General features: G+C 35.1%; 1 protein-coding gene across 1 annotated transcript in view; it reads right to left on the bottom strand.

The window, feature by feature from the left end:
* The window catches only part of ADAM2 (ADAM metallopeptidase domain 2), a 45,475-nt gene extending 28,147 nt beyond the window's left edge, over positions 1-17,328 (bottom strand). Inside the window, exons 1-9 of the mRNA XM_006201112.4 lie at positions 17,057-17,328; positions 16,405-16,481; positions 14,068-14,123; positions 11,384-11,462; positions 6,187-6,263; positions 5,561-5,729; positions 2,738-2,794; positions 1,246-1,317; positions 461-627 (exon numbers count right to left, since the gene is read on the bottom strand). Coding sequence (XP_006201174.1) covers positions 461-627; positions 1,246-1,317; positions 2,738-2,794; positions 5,561-5,729; positions 6,187-6,263; positions 11,384-11,462; positions 14,068-14,123; positions 16,405-16,481; positions 17,057-17,111 — 809 coding nt within the window. The 5' untranslated portion in view covers positions 17,112-17,328. The remainder of the gene's footprint in view (positions 1-460; positions 628-1,245; positions 1,318-2,737; positions 2,795-5,560; positions 5,730-6,186; positions 6,264-11,383; positions 11,463-14,067; positions 14,124-16,404; positions 16,482-17,056) is intronic.
* Between the last annotated feature and the right edge of the window lie 569 nt (positions 17,329-17,897).

Below are 17,897 nucleotides of genomic sequence, written 5' to 3'. Positions count from 1 at the left end.
ACTGTGAATATGGTATGACAGATATTAAAATGTACAACAATAGTGTTTCCATTTCCTCATTATTTTTGCTTATATTTTATGGAAATAAAGCATAAGAAGAAGGCCAAATTACTATATTCACAGAATTCAGGTGTATTTCTTCAGACAGAGATTGTTAATATTTTATGCATAGTTAGGCACATTTAATGATACGCTATAGATACACTCTAAGATAAGAAGACATAGTTATAAGATTGAAGGAATGAGTTTTAACTACAAGCCAATCAACAGAATAACTGATATCAATATTTCTGCTATAAAACTTGTGTTGTGAAAAAATATACTCACAAGATATTGTATATAAGAAAAAAAGGCACAAGATTTTTTTTTTTTACTGTAAGGGACTGTCAACTGTCAGAAATTAAGCCAATTTACAAATGCTTTCTATGTGGCAGATTTAGTAATGCCAAAATATACTTACACAAGTAAAAAGGCCACATCATGTGGACGCAAAACAAGATAAGATTGTTTCCATTTTAAAAATCTGTATAATAATTCATTAGCATCTCCAGTTACTGGAATTTTATTTTCATCTATCCAAAGCTCTAACGAAGATAGAATTATTGTAATTTTAAAAGCTGTAAAAATCTAAAATAGAAGACATACAGAAAATATGTTCAAACTACATGGTTTATGTAGATTTCGGAATTTATCTGCAAAAATAAACACTATACTGATTTTAAATATTAAAAACCTGAACTGTAAGTCTGGATTGGATCTTTATTTTTTTTTGGTACAATTTAATTTTTATTTGTTTATTTTGGGGGGAGGTAATTAGGTTTATTTATTTATTTTTAGAGGAGGTACTGGGGATTGAACCCAGTACTGGGGTTCAATCCCCAGTACCTCATGCATGTTGAGCATGCAACTCCACCACTGAGCTATACCTTTCCCCCAAGTCTAGATTGGATCTTATAAATTCTATTAGCAAGTAATAAATAACACTAATAAAACAGGTATTAATTAACATTTTGATATGCTTGTACTTAACATAGCCCAATGTCATTTAATTTAATCCTTGCAAAACCCTAATCAGGTACTTACAATTATTATTACTCCAACTAAACAGTTAGAAAACAGAGACGTAAAATGGATATATTTTTGGCCTATTTCACACATGTATTCAAGCACACTCATTAAAAAAAATTATGAGAATTGTTTAAGTAACACAAACAAATGCAAAAGCACTAAAAAGCAAGTACTTACAGCATTGGTCAGTCCAATCAACTGGAAAATTTTTTGAGTGACAACAGCAGTATCAGAGCCCATCTGATTATACTGAAAAAGATAATTATCTTTTAGATTTAAATATATATTGTTTAATATTTAATGATGGTTACTCTGTTTAAAATTTAAAAATATGACTTAAGAAACTTTAAATTACCAATGTATTAGTTTTTAGATACTATTTATTCTTAGAAGAATAATGTGATATAAAGTGTGAATGATAAAAATATTTAAAAATACAAAAAGACACTACAAACTCTTACAAAAATAAGAAAAGAGGAAACCCTTCCAAATGCATTTTATCATGCCAGCATTATCCTAATATCAAAACCAGACAAGGACAGCATAAAAAAAGAGAATCACAGGCCAATATTCCTGATGAATATAGATGGAAAAATCCTCAACAGAATGTTGGGAATATGAATTCAACAGCACATTAAAAGGATCACACACCATGATCAAGTGGGCTTTATTGTACGGTGGCAAGAATGGTTCAACTTCTGCAGGTCAATGTGATATATACCACATTAACAAAATGAAGCATTGAAAAAATCATATGATCATTTCAATATATGTTGAAAGGTATTTGACAAAATTCAACATCCTTTCAGGATAAAAACTTTTAACAAAGTCTATAGAGAGGGAATGCACCTTAACATAATAAAGGCCATATATGACAAGTTTATATCTAACATCATACTCAACGGTGAAAAGCTGAAAGCTTCCCTTCTAAGACAAGAAACAAGAGAAGGATCCCTACTATTGCCAAATTGATCTAACCTAGTATTGGAAGTCCTAGCCAGAGCAATTAGGCAAGAAAAAGAAATAAAGCACATTAAATCTGGGAAGAAAAGTAAAGCTGTCACTATTTGAAGATGATGTTAATATATAAAAAACCCTAAAGACTCCACAAAAAAAAAACCAAAAACGTTAGAACTAAAAACAATTCAGTGAAGTTGTAGGATACAAAATTGATATGCAAAAATCTGTTGCATTTCTGTATAATAATAACAAACTATCAGAAAGAAAAATTAAGAATAATCCCATTTAAAACTGCATCAGAAAGAATGAAATGCCCAGGAAAAAATTTAACCAAGGAGATGAAAGATCTGAGGTTGCTAGACCTTAGGGGTGTGGGAAGGATGAATAAAAATGACTAAGAATCTATTCTATAGGCAACAGCTGTTTTAGCTTACATTATTTATATAAAATTAAAAATAATAGAGATTTCCAATTTACTACTGATTCATAGATACTTTCACCTAATCTTAGGATAACAAAGCACAGAAGGCAACTAAATGTCTCTGCTTATTTTGAATTTCAATTCATTATAATGAATTTCAATTCATTAAAACAGAGGTAAAGCAAAAATTATCATTTATTTTCTATGTTAAAATTTTATTCCAACTTTTCTTATAACCTCTCTTGCTAATATAATTGACATAAGACAAATAAGTGAAAACATACTTACCAAATTTTTTTCAACTACAACATGCATTTCTATATACTGAGTGACGTCTGCAAGTGGCTGAAAAAAACCGCAAACTTAAGATCAAAATTGAAGAATTATTAAATATTTTAGTGCATATCACTATTTCACAAATTCAGTGTTGAAAATTCAATTTTACATATTAAAGTAGAAATCATTTTCAGAATATGATCTCTGTCACATCTTATGCACCTGATCAGTCATTTAACTTATTCAGAAAACAACTTTCCTCTACCTTCCACTCTCCGTGTGCTTATTGGTACTGGGTTACTAATGCTATTCTCTTCTCTGAAGAAATCCGTCCCTTGACTTCCCATTAGCCGTGTATTTGTATTAGTTTAATGATTCTGTCACACATTGATATGTGGCATGGTTTTATCGATAACCTTGAGAGAGTAAGGGCATATCTCTGTTTAGAGGGGTGGGATTTCATCTGAAGGATGAAGTTAATCCTTGTAAAAATCACGTCAGGAAAAAGTGAACAACAGAGAATCAAAATGACTGAATTTCTTCAACTGAACCATAGATATCTCAAGATATAGATTCTGGGTATGACGTCATCCACTTAGACCACAGTGGTTAAATTAGGCACAAATATGAGGCCCAATGGGCTTATAATTTTTGTGATTTAGACTCTGTCAATTTAGGAGGATAAAGTAATCATTATTGTCAATACCATTAGTAAAATGTTCCTTGTTTTCATCATTATTTTTCTGTGAATTTAACGTAGGAGGAATGCACTAGGGAACATTTATAAGACACACTTTGTGGGCACTTTAAAACTATAGTGTAGATAACTCAAAATAATGTATTACCAAAATACCACCTACGGGCACTGGACAAATATACAGAAGCAGAAAAGAAGGACTGAATTTCAAAAATTGAGGAAACTTTTATTACACTTATTTTAAGTCTGCATTTCTTTTCTTTTTACTGGTATTTAATCCCTTGAAAACTCAAAACGGTTGCACTTTAACTTTTATTACACTTATTTTAAGTCTGCATTTCTTTTCTTTTTACTGGTATTTAATCCCTTGAAAACTCAAAACGGTTGCACTTTAGTTAAATCATTTTCCTTAACATAAAGAGGAGCAATATTGGAATTTGACACAACACTGTAAAATGACTATAACTCAATAAAAAAAGTTTAAAAAAGAAAAAAGAGGAGCAATAAGGTGGGAAAAACAAATCCAGATTTAGCAAAGGTGAGAAAAGTGAAGGTTATAGATTTAAAGGGAAAAAAGTTAAGAAAGGTCAGAAAGACAAAATTAGGGCTGGATGATTATTCAGTTTTACCCCCGACTTTAAAATTCTCTTTTAAAGCTTTGGAGATTTGAGGGTTTTGTTTTAAAAATGCAAATAAAATCCCCTGTGTTCTAACTGGTTTATCATTTCCATCCAAAAGTGAGCACCAGATGTTTCGTGCTAGTCTTGCTTATGGGACTCCAGCCTTTCATTTAAGTTCCTAAACAAGCAAACAACACTACTTTCCTGCAGGATAAAAATAAACATTTAAATTAATTGAGAGAAACAGAACACTAATGGGTTGAGGGATTTAAAACTATTTCTTTGCTTTAACCAACATAAGTGTTAGTAGACTTAGATTTCCTGAAGTAACCTTTGTTTATCTTCACCTTTGAGGTTGGGATTAATGATATTTAGTTGATAATAATGCATTAGTTTATTTACTGGACAATAAGCTTTCATGGAGAAAAGATTTTAGCAAAATAAATAAAAATTTAAGACAAAGGTACAGAAAAGGATGCCAGGAGATGTGTATATTGGGAAGGTGGGCAGGGATTAGATTTCAAAAGATGGTAAAAGCCATTTTATTTAGTAAAAGAAAGTAGCCATGTAAGGAAAACCAATTCCTTGGATGTGAGTTATATAAAGTTGACACCAACTGCACAAAAGTTTGCTTTGGTCAAGTAAGCACCAAAGAATTAGATCTAGGTAAAAAGATTGGAGGACACAGCTAAACTATCCAATTGCAATGCAGTTGGGTTAAAGAGTTAAATTTGTAAGCTGTCAGAGGTCACTGGTAAGAATATTCAGGGAGTGAGAAGGGACGTGAAGATGATGACACATAGGTGGATGATAGGACAGATAAATAAACAGATAAGTAGGTAAGTAGTTAATGTGTGTGTTTGTGTATTTTGTTTAACCCAGACAATCATTATGTCCAATAGAGGATCAGTAACTTAGAAAAAAAATTGGAATGAGAGTGGGAGATCTTTAAATCACCACAGATACAGCCATGGAAAAATAAATCAGACAAACAAAAACCTGAGACACAACACAGGAAATATCAATATCTAGAATGTGAGTGTATAACGAAAAGTCAGAGAAAGAGAGATAGGAAGAAAAGCAGGAGAATTCTGTCAGAGAGTAAAGTGAGTTGAAAATCCCAGGCTGTTTTAATCTTACTTCACCGTGAATATTGTACTTAAGGGTGGTGGACTGAATCCTTTCCTCCTAAAATTGACCCAAGACAAGGATATTTTTTCTACCATTTCAACACCATACTAGGTGCTATATATAGAGAGAAAGGAGTGCACCTGCAGACAAAAAAAGGTCTGGGTCACAGGGCAAAAATGCCATAAACAGTGGAAAATGCCAGCTCGGAATTCTGGAAAGCTTCATGACTAGTTTTAAGGCTTACAATGTAAGTTATGAGGTTTCTGCTATTCTTCTCTCTCTCCCTCTCTGAGACATATTACTGTAAATAATTTGTTTATCAGAAAACTACGTTGTTTGTATGGCTGCACAATAATAACCATATAGCTTCCTCAATGAATCACCTACCTCCACACTTTGTATTTTGTAGGGCATTTCTCTTGACTCAGTCTCCTTCTCAGCATATAAAGAAATGCCTGCGTTCCTATGTTTCACTTGATAAATCACATGTTCAAAACCAATTGAAGGCTCCAAGGGCTCAATCCCATAACTGACATTTTCAAACTGCAGTAAACCCCTACAAATTCCAAAAAAAAAGTGGACAAATAAAATAATGCATTTATATTTATATGCACATTTACATATTGCATTTATATTTACAAAATAATGCACAAAGTCAATAAAATGACAATCAGTTTTTTTAAACTAGTATGCAGATTATCTTCAGTCTTAGCCTTAGGTGGTGAAGTTGGAAAAAGTTACTGAGTATCCACAAACTTCCTGAGTGGAACGAAGTAGCAGTGCTATTGGTATTTGCCCGGCTGTTGATACTTCACGTCCTCAAATATATTAGAAATCTTAATTCAGGAGAAGAGTAGGAGACATTACAAGAATTTCCACTCTATGCTTTTTCAATGACAGTTTTCCACAATAAGCCATGTCTCACTTTAGAACCTCTGAAAATATTTCTTTTCCTTTGAACATTATTTCTAAAAAAAATCCATTTTGTAACCATAAATTTGTATTTTCACAACCTGAGTCCAGTACATGTGCTAATGATCGCCACAGAATTTGGATAGCCTTCAATAAACCCTTGGTAGTAGCAAAGATTCTGAAAAATAAACACATACATTTTTATTAGAACAATTCATGTCAAATGCACTATTTTCAAATATTTAGAATGCATATGTCTACTTGTGTGTGTGTGTCAAATACTCATTGTTTCCAAAATGGATTTATAAGATTATTAGATGAATATTTGGCTCAATTATCCAAAATTGTCCCGAGAAGTTCAAAAGAGTAAGTACACTTGCATAATTTTTTCTGTTATATATTAAACATGACAACCTCAGTTATTAGGATGAAGGTAAAAAATCAAAAAATTATTTCTTCATGCTCTCCTGACTTAATTTTGGAAAGGTAGAATTAAAAAAAACCCAAAATAAATTCAAAATATAAATTTTTCGTTTCAAAATTTCTTTAGTGTAATGGCAGAGTAGCTTGCAATGGATTAGCCTTCTCACCAGTAACAAACATAAACTCTGAGAAAATATTTTTTAAAACTCCAACTGCAAAGGCAGGCAACAAAAAAAATGAGGGAAGGGAATCAACTGTAGAAAGAAGAAAACTGCATTTACTGAGTTTGATTATATTGGTTTTCACCCGAGGACGTTCGTATCGCAGGGCAGCACATAGTAACTCACGTTCCACCAAAAACCCCCAATCTTACTGACCCTGGTTTCCAAAGTGCCTAGAAATGAAAGTGTGAAATCTAGGTCAGGAGGAGACACACAGTGAGGCCCCTAAATGTGTGCTATAAACTCAGGTGTAAGTCCTTTACTTGCATCAAAATTGAGAGTCTGCCAATGAGACTGCAAAAAGCTTAACAGAATCTAAGACCAGAAGAATTGAAAAGAGATTTTTGGCTGTCTCCAAACACAGGGCAATAGAGTTTGGAAACTCATTCTTACCAAGTTAATTGCCTGATGGAAGAAGAATGAAAACTCTCCAGAGAAAAGAATCACAAGCTCTCCTATGTGTCACTGAATATGAGTAGCATGTGATTAAAAAATATTAGATATGTGAATAAAAGACGAATGCGGCCCACAATCAAAAAACCAAAAAGAAAACTGACTCTGAAATAACTCAGGATTTTGGAATTAGTAAATAAATGCATTTAAAACAGATATTAAAAATGTGATGAAAAACATAATGAGAAACGTGGGCATAATAAAGGAAGCAACTAGGAAATTTAGCAGAGAAATAAATGGTATAAAAATTCCAACTCTAAATTCTAGAACAAAAGATATATTTAAAATGAAATACGCTGGATAGGTTTTGCTACACATTGCAGATGGCCAGAAAAAAAAAAAAACACCCTAGAATAAAAATGTATAGAAATGATCAATCTGATAGAAACCTGGGAGAAAAGAAGCTTTAAAAATCTGACACAACATTGTAAAATGACTATAACTCAATAAAAAAATGTTTAAAAAACTGAGTATAGCTGTAGCAACCTATGGGACAATGTTTAACTGGAAAAGAGAAAATGGAAAGAGAAAACACGTATAAAAGTATTTGAAAAAATAATGGCCCAAATTTCCCCCAATTTAGTGAGAAATCAACACTGACTGATTGAGACAATGAATGAACAAGTGGACAATAGCCAGCCCATATATAAAAACAGAACTCTGACCCACAGGACACCAACCCCCTATTGACAATAAGTAGCCAACTTTGCAGGACGTCAGACTGCTGTGTCCAGTAACAATCCAGGAAGCTAACCAATAACTTATAAAACAAACAGCCCCAATAACAAAGACTTGATTAAAAAATGTCAGCTTGTCTAATTTTTGTCCCTGCTTCCATCTGAGAGCCAAGGAGAGAAAGCCAAATAAGCACGCTAATCACACAGAGCGCGTCGCTGCTAGCTGGCCTACCTACAGCACCCCCTGCCAGCAACCCCCAATCAGGGCACGCCTGTGGCCTCCCCTTCCTTCCCCCGTAAAGCTTTGCCACTCCTCCGCCTGCCTTTGGGCGCTGGCCAAGATGCAAGTGACAGTGGCCAACTTCCTTGCTATGGCAAGCTCTAAATAATTAACCTTTGCTGATTCTCATTTGCTTGGTTTTTATTTATCTCCACAAGACCCAAGGAACTAATCACATCAGCATAAACAGCCGAAAACCAAAAATGAAGAGCGTTATCTTGAAATAAACCAAGGAAAAGTAACACATAACATCCAGGCAGGACACAGCAGGACAAAATAAAAGGCTGCGAGGCAGAAAAATGCCCTGGCACGTAGAATTCTACACTAAGTAAAATCATTCTTCAAAGATAAAGACCATGAGCAGCTCCACAAGTCCAACCCCTAGGGAAACTGACGAAAATAAGTAAATAACCATTTAAATCCTCTGGACGTGGATATAAGGACAAACGGTCCTAACAGAAAATAAACAGCCACCCAAGAAAACAAGAAAAATTCAGCAAGAAAAACGAATCCCTGTGGTATTTGGTATCTGAGCCAAGATCACACTGTCCTTCGCTGCTTCCAAGCTCAGTAAGGAAGGGACTGTACTCCAGATCGGTGCAGTCAAGACCTCCCCTTGGGAGGAGCAACGTGCCAGCATCTCTCATCCCTCCTCCAGATAGCTGTCACTGAGGCTAAGTTCCAGGCCAGTGCCGTCAAGAATTAGGAGCTCCCTTCTTTTGTCCAGGCATCAGTCATGGGACACAGGCTTTAACTTGGACACAGCAGTGCAGATCACACGGAGACTCTGGTCACTCCTGCTCTGGTTCATAAGCCGGTGACTGATTCCACGCCAGGAGACGCAAGCTGAGCTGCCAAGGTACTGCCCACCTTATCTACCACCTTATCTACTGAGTGCCAAGCTACCAAAACGGGGGTGTCACTCAGAAAGACATGTGCAACTGTTCCCACCGCCAGCTTTTCTTAGTTTGGACTGCTGTAGCAAAATATGGTAGGCTGGGTAGATTCAACATCGTACACTTATTTGTCACCATTCTAGAGGATGGAAAGGTGCTGACTGATTCAGTGTCTGGTGAGGAACCCCTTCCTGGTTTGTAGACAGTAGCCTACTTGTTATATCCCACATGGCCGAACAAGAAATTCTCTGTCTCGTCTATCTTATTATAAGGGCAATAATTCCATTCATAAGGGCCCCATCATCATGGGCCTAATTTCTTTCCAAAAGCCCCCCCTCCAAACACCATCCCACTGGAGAGTAGGGCTTCACATATGGATTTTGGTGAGTCAAAAACATCCAATACATAGTACATCTCCAGAGCACTAGTCAAGAGGTTTTGCCTGGTGAGAAAAGTGGGGTATAAAACAGATAGTAGCTAAACTCCTCTCAGAGGAAATTACTTTATTTGCAACAGAGTGTAGAGACGTTCAAAGCTAAGGGCATATTAAAAATGGCGGAGGTTGTGGTTGGGAGCAATTGGTGGAAGATTCGTGGAATCAATGAAGATACAGGCTCCATCTGTAGCTTGGTTACTTGTAAGTGAGAGCTGGGGAAGCAGATGTTTGGGAGGAGCTCTCCTGGGGTCAGAACAAATGTTGACAAGACTCAGGGGACCGTTCCTTCAAGTGAGTTCAAATTTGATTGGATTGGACTGTGGAACGATTTGTCTCCAAAGCATTGCTGAACACAATAGAGCAATCAGGGAACAGTTCGCGGAGTTTAACAGATGAGTGTGGTCAGGGGAAGGGACAAAGAGAGCCCTGCCAAATCATGTCATTTTTATGTATGTACACATTTTGATTGCTATGCCATCTGGCAGTTTCACCTTTTAACCACTATGAGCATCTCTCTGTCGTGGAGAGATCATTAAGTAGGCTGTAGACGCAGGGAACAAATTCTTTCTGGATCTAACTGATTTGTTCTCTTGTAGGTAAGTCTTTAGTTAGCAAGATAATACGATTTCTAGGGATGAAAATCATTCATGGAATTCATGAAAAATAAAATTTATATGCTTTTAATCTAATTTAATAAACTTTCCTGATTTTTCCTATACTAAAGACAGGTTTGCAGCTTTGATAAACATAATTTACTTACATGGCATTGTAGAATTCATTTATTTGAGGCCTGCATTCAATAAGTTACAATATTCAGGTTGTTAATAAAACATTTTTTGCTTTGTCTCTTTAATTACACATTTATCTCTCATGGTTACCTGCTGGGAAGCAGGAAGGAGGGTTACGTCCTAGGTGTGGCAGAATTACATAAAATTCAGGTGTGGGATGCTGTGGCTCTGTGTCTCTCTCTGTTTTAAGTCTGTCTTCCTCCCTCCCTTTCACCATATTCACACACACACACAAATGCCACACACACATGAGTGTGTGTATATGCATATATATATGCATATGTGTACATATCATAAAACTCTTTGACAGTGCGCATTATTTATATGTTTGTATAGAGAACTCCACAGATGTTTCACATATATTTGCCCACTCTGTTGGGCAAAATTTGACGAATTCACCATGTCTATTATTTCTCCTGTAAAAGCTTAGTCTCCATAAAAATGCTTTAATTTCAAAGTAGTAGTTGATTTGCTACATAGAAATCTGGAATGCAAATTAAAAAAAAAAAACCCAAAAGGAACTGGTAAGGCAGGGTAAATTTAAAAACAAAAACAGCATTTCAGGTCTGGGTAATCCCCGAAGTTCTACGCATACTTCTCTATTATATTTACAACAAGCTGCAAACTTTATTAAATGAAGCTCCAAGTGTTCCAAACAGATGAAAATTTAATATATTCCTCACCGAGCTTGAAATTTAATGTGTATTTATTTGATTCCTGAACATGCTTCAGATAAGTCTTTGGATTCTCCTTTTCTTCCTAGAGATTTAGCTTTCCTGATTCAAGTCATGGTTTTTTTTTTGTTTGTTTTTTTAAAATTTTCAGTATTTCACTTCATATTCAACCCTGCTGCCACAGGAACATAAGCACATACTTGTACATCGTCATGAAGTAACAGCTTAAAAACATCACGATCATTTTTGGTTTGGCTAACCATCCATGTAGCAGGGCTAATTCAAGACACATCATCAAAGGGAAATGGCTACATTCATGTCAAAACAAAATATAACTCTGGCTCTTTATACTCTAGCACATGTGGACCCTAAGAAAGGTGATCACAGAAACTCACATAACAAAGGTAAAACAGACAATAGAAATCTAAAATAGATACAAAAAAATCATACCTGAAACTGTTGTGCAAGAGGTTTCATACTTCCTGTGCCATTATAGGCATAAACTCTAAAATTATGAGGTAAGAAAGCTCTGTAAAATAAAGATACAAAGTATTTAATGTAAATTTGTTTTCCAGATTTTATTTTGAAAATAATTTCTTTTATTCTATTTATTATAGATAGGTAGGCAGAGAGAAAGAGAGATTCTCTGATTCCATACATTTTGTTCTAATTTTGCTCAAAAATCCTAGTCTCCAGACATCTCCTCACTCACCTGACAAGCTTGCCTGTTGTGTTTAAAAAGCAGCTTGGAGGAGAGTGTGACAGTCAGGTGAGTATTATATTGTACATGAAATCGATAAACATATCATTATAATACTCAGGGTATTTGCACTGGTTGTCGCCCCTTCCTGGGATGTTCTGGAACATGGTTCATTACCTCGTGTACTTCAAGTCTTTGCTTATATATCAGCTTCTTACTGAGGCTGATCTTGACAAGTTTATAAAAAATTTGCAACTTTCTCAATTATCAAAGGGTGGGATTTCCAAACAACACTTCTTACTTTGTTCTACATTTTTGCTTAAGCACTGATCACTTCTAGCATTCTTCCTAATCTACTTTTTATCGTATCATTATTAGTCTTATTTGATGATGACCTTGGCTGCGCCCCTAACCCCTACCTCTGGGCATGGTCCTACAAAGAGCTAGTAACTGCAGCTGAACCAGCCGTTTGCCAGCATCATGGGAACACTAAGAAAATAAGACCCACATCCACCGGCTCATGGTGGGAGCTGCTGGACCGATCTAGAAGTCAACCGCCTACAGATTTCTTACCAAGTGCAAAACATATGTGTCATATGGTTTGAGCTACTTCTAGTAAGATGTTCTGTTTCTGCTGCATTCCTTATTCATATGATGATGTGATATTTTCTGCTGTTGAACTTCCTGCTTATGAGCTAGAGAATGTTATACAAAGTGGAGATTGGAACTTCCTCTTTCAGCTAGACCTAGCTCAGAGCCTCTCCTGGGCTGTAATACTTGGAAGTTTTAGCTCCTTTAAATAAATTAATACAAGAGAATCCCCTCTCCCCTCCTAGGAAGCAGGTCACTTTGCCCTCTCTTCCAACCCAGGACTGCTCTGGAGGCATGATTCCTTTATGTGCTGTGAAAATGCAATTAAAATGTTTTCTTCTAAAGATATAGGCACCCCAAGGTTCATAGCAACACTATTTACAATAGTCAAGATGTGGAAGCAAACTAAATGTCCATCAACAGATGACTGAGTACACACACACACACACACACACACACACACACACACACACTGGAATATTACCTAGTCACAAAAAAGGAATGAAATAAAGTCATTTGCAGTAACATGGATGGACCTAGAGATTATCATATTAAGTGAAGTTAAGTCAGACAGAAAGACAAATACCGTATGATATCACTTATATGTAAAATCTAAAAAAAAATGATATAAATGAACTTGTTTACAAAACAGAAAGACTCACAAAGAAAACAATCTTACGGTTACCAAAGGGGAATGGCAGGAAGGGATAAAGTAGAAGTTTGGGATTAACAGGTACACACTACTATACATAAAACAGATAAACAACAAGGACCTACTGTATAGCACAGGGAACTATATTCAATATCTCGTAATAACCTATAATGAAAAAGAATCTGAAAGACTATATATATATATATGGCATGGAATCATTTTGATGTCCACCTGAAGCTAACACAACATTGTAAGTCAATTATACTCAATTTTACCCGTGATAGTGAAAGCTATTTATAGGCTGCTTTAAGCCTGACCACTGTCTCACTCTCACATCCATAACTTGGCGTTCCAAAGTAGCAACTGACTATGAGATTGTATCTGGATTTTCTCTATGTATTTGTAGCAAAAATGCAGCTTTTTTTTTTTCCTTCAGGAAGAAGCAATTTTGAGTCAGCTTTTTAATGTCTTCCTTCAAACTAGTACCATCCATATCTTAGATATAGAAAATATTTCCCAAACTTTAAGATGTATAAAAGAATTGAAGCTTTAAATTCTAGAAATGATGTAGGTGTATTTCTTAATTTTGTATTGACTTGGTAGCTTCACTTGCAGGCTTCTGTCGGTCATTATTATTAGAAGTCTATTCTTATCTTTTAAAACAGGAGCACTACAATTTTAATTTTTCTTTATTCCTAAGTATGGTGTGCTTGCTTTTCCCAGATCCATCAGCAGACATGGACTGAGTCTGGCTAACTACAGTTACAGTCTTAGTCCTCAATACATTCTGATATGTAAACTAATTTAAAAAAATCACTGATCTTTCCACTTGAAAATCCACCATGTTCTTTCAAATATAGTTGAATGTAAGGGAGCTCGAAAACAAGTCATATTTATGTTTTGATCACGATAGAAAATATGAAAACTCATCCTCCACAAAACCACATAAACCATCAAATGGAAAGGTGGTGCCACTGGGAAGGAGGAAGGTGGGAGCACACATGATGGATTCAAGTTTTAAGTATTTATTATAGAGACTTAAAATCTTTTTCTGAAGCATGAAGTAAGAGACAAATGAACAGCCAGCAACTAGAAATGCTAACAAATCCAAAATAATTACTTTCTGGAGAACTGTAAACAATAATTGTAAATAGAACAAAGACAGGTGGTAAAATAAAGTATGTCACTTACTTTTGCATTAGGTTCACAGTGTATGTTTTCCCTTCAATTACAATCTTGTAGGATACCTGGCAGGAGAGTATAGTAAAAAGGCAAAGAAAAGTGAGAAGAATATTAAAAAGGAAAACTATCATTTTATATTCACAATAATTACATCCTAAAGCACAATAATACAACAAAAGAGAAATTTATTGTTTAACATTGATTTATTTCAATGAAATCTGATACTAAAATACTGGCTTTCACAATAATGATGAATGGGAAAATACGGCATGTGCAGTTTCTTATTAGTTTTAAAATTTATCCAGTAAAATAGAATCTGAAATGTTGATGATTTTCATCCAATAATTGTGTTAGCTTAGTAAAGACTGAGGCCACTGCAAAATTTATGCTTAAAAATGGAAGAGCATAACTAAATTACTCAATAGAAAATATATATATAATATAGCAAAGAATTAATAACATACAATGTATAATATTTGTAGATTTTATAAAATGTTTCAAGTTTGGATGCAATACTCATTGATTTTGTTAATATTAAGAAAGAATGACTAATGAATGGACAATTTAGTATTTATAGATCAGTTTGAGGAGCCTTAACATTTTTGCATCATTGGCTCTTCCAATTGATGAGCATGGGATATACTCAATTCATATAGACCTTAAACTCCTCTCATCTTGTTTTATTCAGTGAGGAGGTTTTGCTTTTTGTGGGGTTAGATTTCTTTAGATTTTGAGTTTTATGTATGTAAATTGTATCTTTTAAAACTTTCATTTTGTATCTTTGCGTAATAGGAGTGCAATTGATTAATATTTATATTGTTTCTTGTTTCCAGAGAATTTATTAAATTATTGTAATACTTATAATGTTCTCTAGATTATTTTGTGTAAACATGTGTTGTGATACCTGATCTGAAGATTCATTTTTTAATCATTTCTCAGTTAATATATGTTTAACATAACCTCTTCTCCAGATTTTTCTCTCTCTTTCAGGAATTCTAGTTATTCAGTTCTTACACCTCTAATTATATCCTCTTTTTCTCTTAGTCGTTTATACATTGTATTTATTTAGTCTCTTCAGTTGTCTCTGGTCTACTGTTAACTTTCGATTTTACTTTCATATTGTATTTTTCGTGTACAGAAGTTCCATTCAGTTATTTTTAAAATCTGAAAGTTGAATATCTCTTATAATATACTCTTTATTAATTACAATAATTACAAACATATACAGTTTAATACTATGCTTGTAGCATTTGTTAAATCACTAAGTATAACAGCCTTATCGGCTAAAAAATACTATTAATTTTTTAATACGTATCCAGCTCTGTTCCAGGCACTGGAGTTAGAGATATGAACAAAATAGTCAAAATTTTTCCCTCATGAATTTGACAGTTGAGGATAGGTGATTTTTTTTTTTCCTACTTCTCCTATGGGACTTACTATCATGGAATCTGGTGAAATCGGCTTCAAGATACTTGCCTTTAAAGAGATTCTGTGTATATTTTCTAATATGACCAAGCAATTCCATATATTTTTCCTTTAAAAAATAAAATGCTGTTAAATGCCTCACCTCTTTTTCTGTATTTAAATGATTTAATTTAAAGTTTTCATAAATATGAATTCCCTTTAAAATGATATATTGAAAATTTTAAGCTTGTAATATCTGTACTAGGGTGATATGTCGGTAGTTGCTAAAGAAATATTTGCACTCAAATTATCAAAATATTTACTAACCAACCAAAAATAAAATCAAAGTGTAGCATTTCAAAAAACACATTTCACTTCTTTAGAAATGATTCTAGAAATTAGTAAAAAAAAAAAAAAAAAAAAAAAAAGAAAGAAACTTTCTATTTAATTCAAAGGAAGAAAAAAGAAAACTAATACCTGAATCAGGATGAACTAAGGCACACAAAGAATTCTAAATGATTAACATATTTGCAATCAAGATATAAAAATTACCCATACAACACTTCATTAAATAAAATCGTCATTCCATATAAGGAAACTATAGGCTTCCTTAACAACAAACACTAAAATCTTCCAAATATTGCCCCCTGAGTGAGAAGAGACTCTCTAAATAGATCAGGTCAGTTATCACTCAGACACTCAACAGGGAAAACAGATTTAGAAGACGGGGCTTGAGGCTTTGGTAATGAGCATCACCGCACCATAGTTCTATGAAACATTATTAATTTTGGTTTATTTTCAAAAGGGCTCTTCCACTTAAGAAAAATGGAGTATAAACATAAAATTCAGAAAGTGTGCAAGAATAAAAAATGCCAGGTTTATTTATTGGAAACAAAATATTCACATGCTTTTTAGTTTTGAAAAATGTTAGTACTTAATTACCTGTGATTCAACTCCTCCACTTGATATTGACCGTGTTTTCTCTGGAACTGTAATTTGCACACGTAGCCTTTCAGACCCTGCAAGGTGCAAAATGTTTTATTGGGGCGACACCCATCACTGCAGAGATTCCTTCATTATTTCCTCATATAAATCCGTAATATTCTACATGTCACCTCTTATATTTTACTTTTTTTTTTCAAATATCTTCAATACCTGCTTCTTTCTAGAATTACAAATCTTTTAAAGAGAAGTAAGTATTCTGTTTTACAAACAGCGCCCTGTGGGCAGGTTATGGTAACCCTTAGGCAACAGACCCAAGTATTCTCAATACAAATAGTCAGGTCCTTTGGACCTTCTGACTGCAGAATCCAGAGGTCAAAAATACAGAGCAGTACATGAGGCTTTAATCTCGAGGTATCCACTCGAACTACGGCATCCCTCATTTTCACCATGGTCCCAAGAACAGTGGGAAAGATCCTCACAGCCAGAGCGGATTCTGACTGGGGAGGTGGCAGTGTGGGAGTGGACTCGGGCTTACACAGTTGGCGCCCCGACAGAAAAGCACGTTCATGGGGATGGACAGCCTCTCAGAGGGAAACGGAGAGGAGACCTGACGTTCCCTAAAGGTCAGAGGAGGGATTTTTGTACGTACTGTCGTCTGTCTGGAGCCCGATGAGCCCAGTGAGCAGAAACAGAAGGCACAGCATGGCTTGACGTCCCGGATGCCAGCCCGAGTAGTGGCCGTTGGCGAGGGTGGCGGGCAGTTGGCCGCGCGAGGAGACCCCTCCGGCCCCCGCACGCTGCCCGGAGCGGCGGCTGTGAGAGCGACGTGGGCGGAGAGGCTGGTGCCGTGCGCTGCTGAACGCGGGCGGGCTTGGCCCCCAAATCTACGCAGACGGAGGCTTCAACTCAGTTGGATTATGCTTTCCAGCTGAAAAAAAAAAGTACAGAATCACTTCCAAAAGGCAGGGTTGAAGAAACAGCTACTGAACAGCAAGATTTATCTTCACTTCTTAAATGAACTTACATACGTGTATTTTATATACATACAGGTGCACAGTTCAGTATTCAAGTTAACAAACCAGTGTAATTAACACCTAGATTCCGATCAAGAAATAAAATATAGAATGACTGAAGTCCCCAGATTGCCCCTTGACAGATACTCATCACCTCTAACACCATAGATTAGTTTTGTCTGTTTTTGAGCTTATGCAGATGGAACCAAACAGCATGTACCCTTTTTACCTTTGGGGTCTTTTAACGCAATGATTAGGAGATCCACCCATGTTGTGAGTAGCAGATCCATCCACTTGGTAAGTAGCAATAGTTTTTTTTTTTCCTTGTTGTATATCACACACTGAATGAATATGTGGCCATCTGTCTTTCTATTTTACTATTGATTAGAATTTTGTTCATTTATAGTTGCAGCTACTAAAAAATATATTTGGCATAATGCCTTCCAGGTCCATTCATGTTGTTGCAAATGGTACTAT

This window comes from Vicugna pacos, chromosome 26, assembly GCF_048564905.1.
Source record: "Vicugna pacos chromosome 26, VicPac4, whole genome shotgun sequence".
Taxonomy (NCBI): domain Eukaryota; kingdom Metazoa; phylum Chordata; class Mammalia; order Artiodactyla; family Camelidae; genus Vicugna; species Vicugna pacos.
This window is presented reverse-complemented; position numbering and strand designations above follow the sequence as displayed.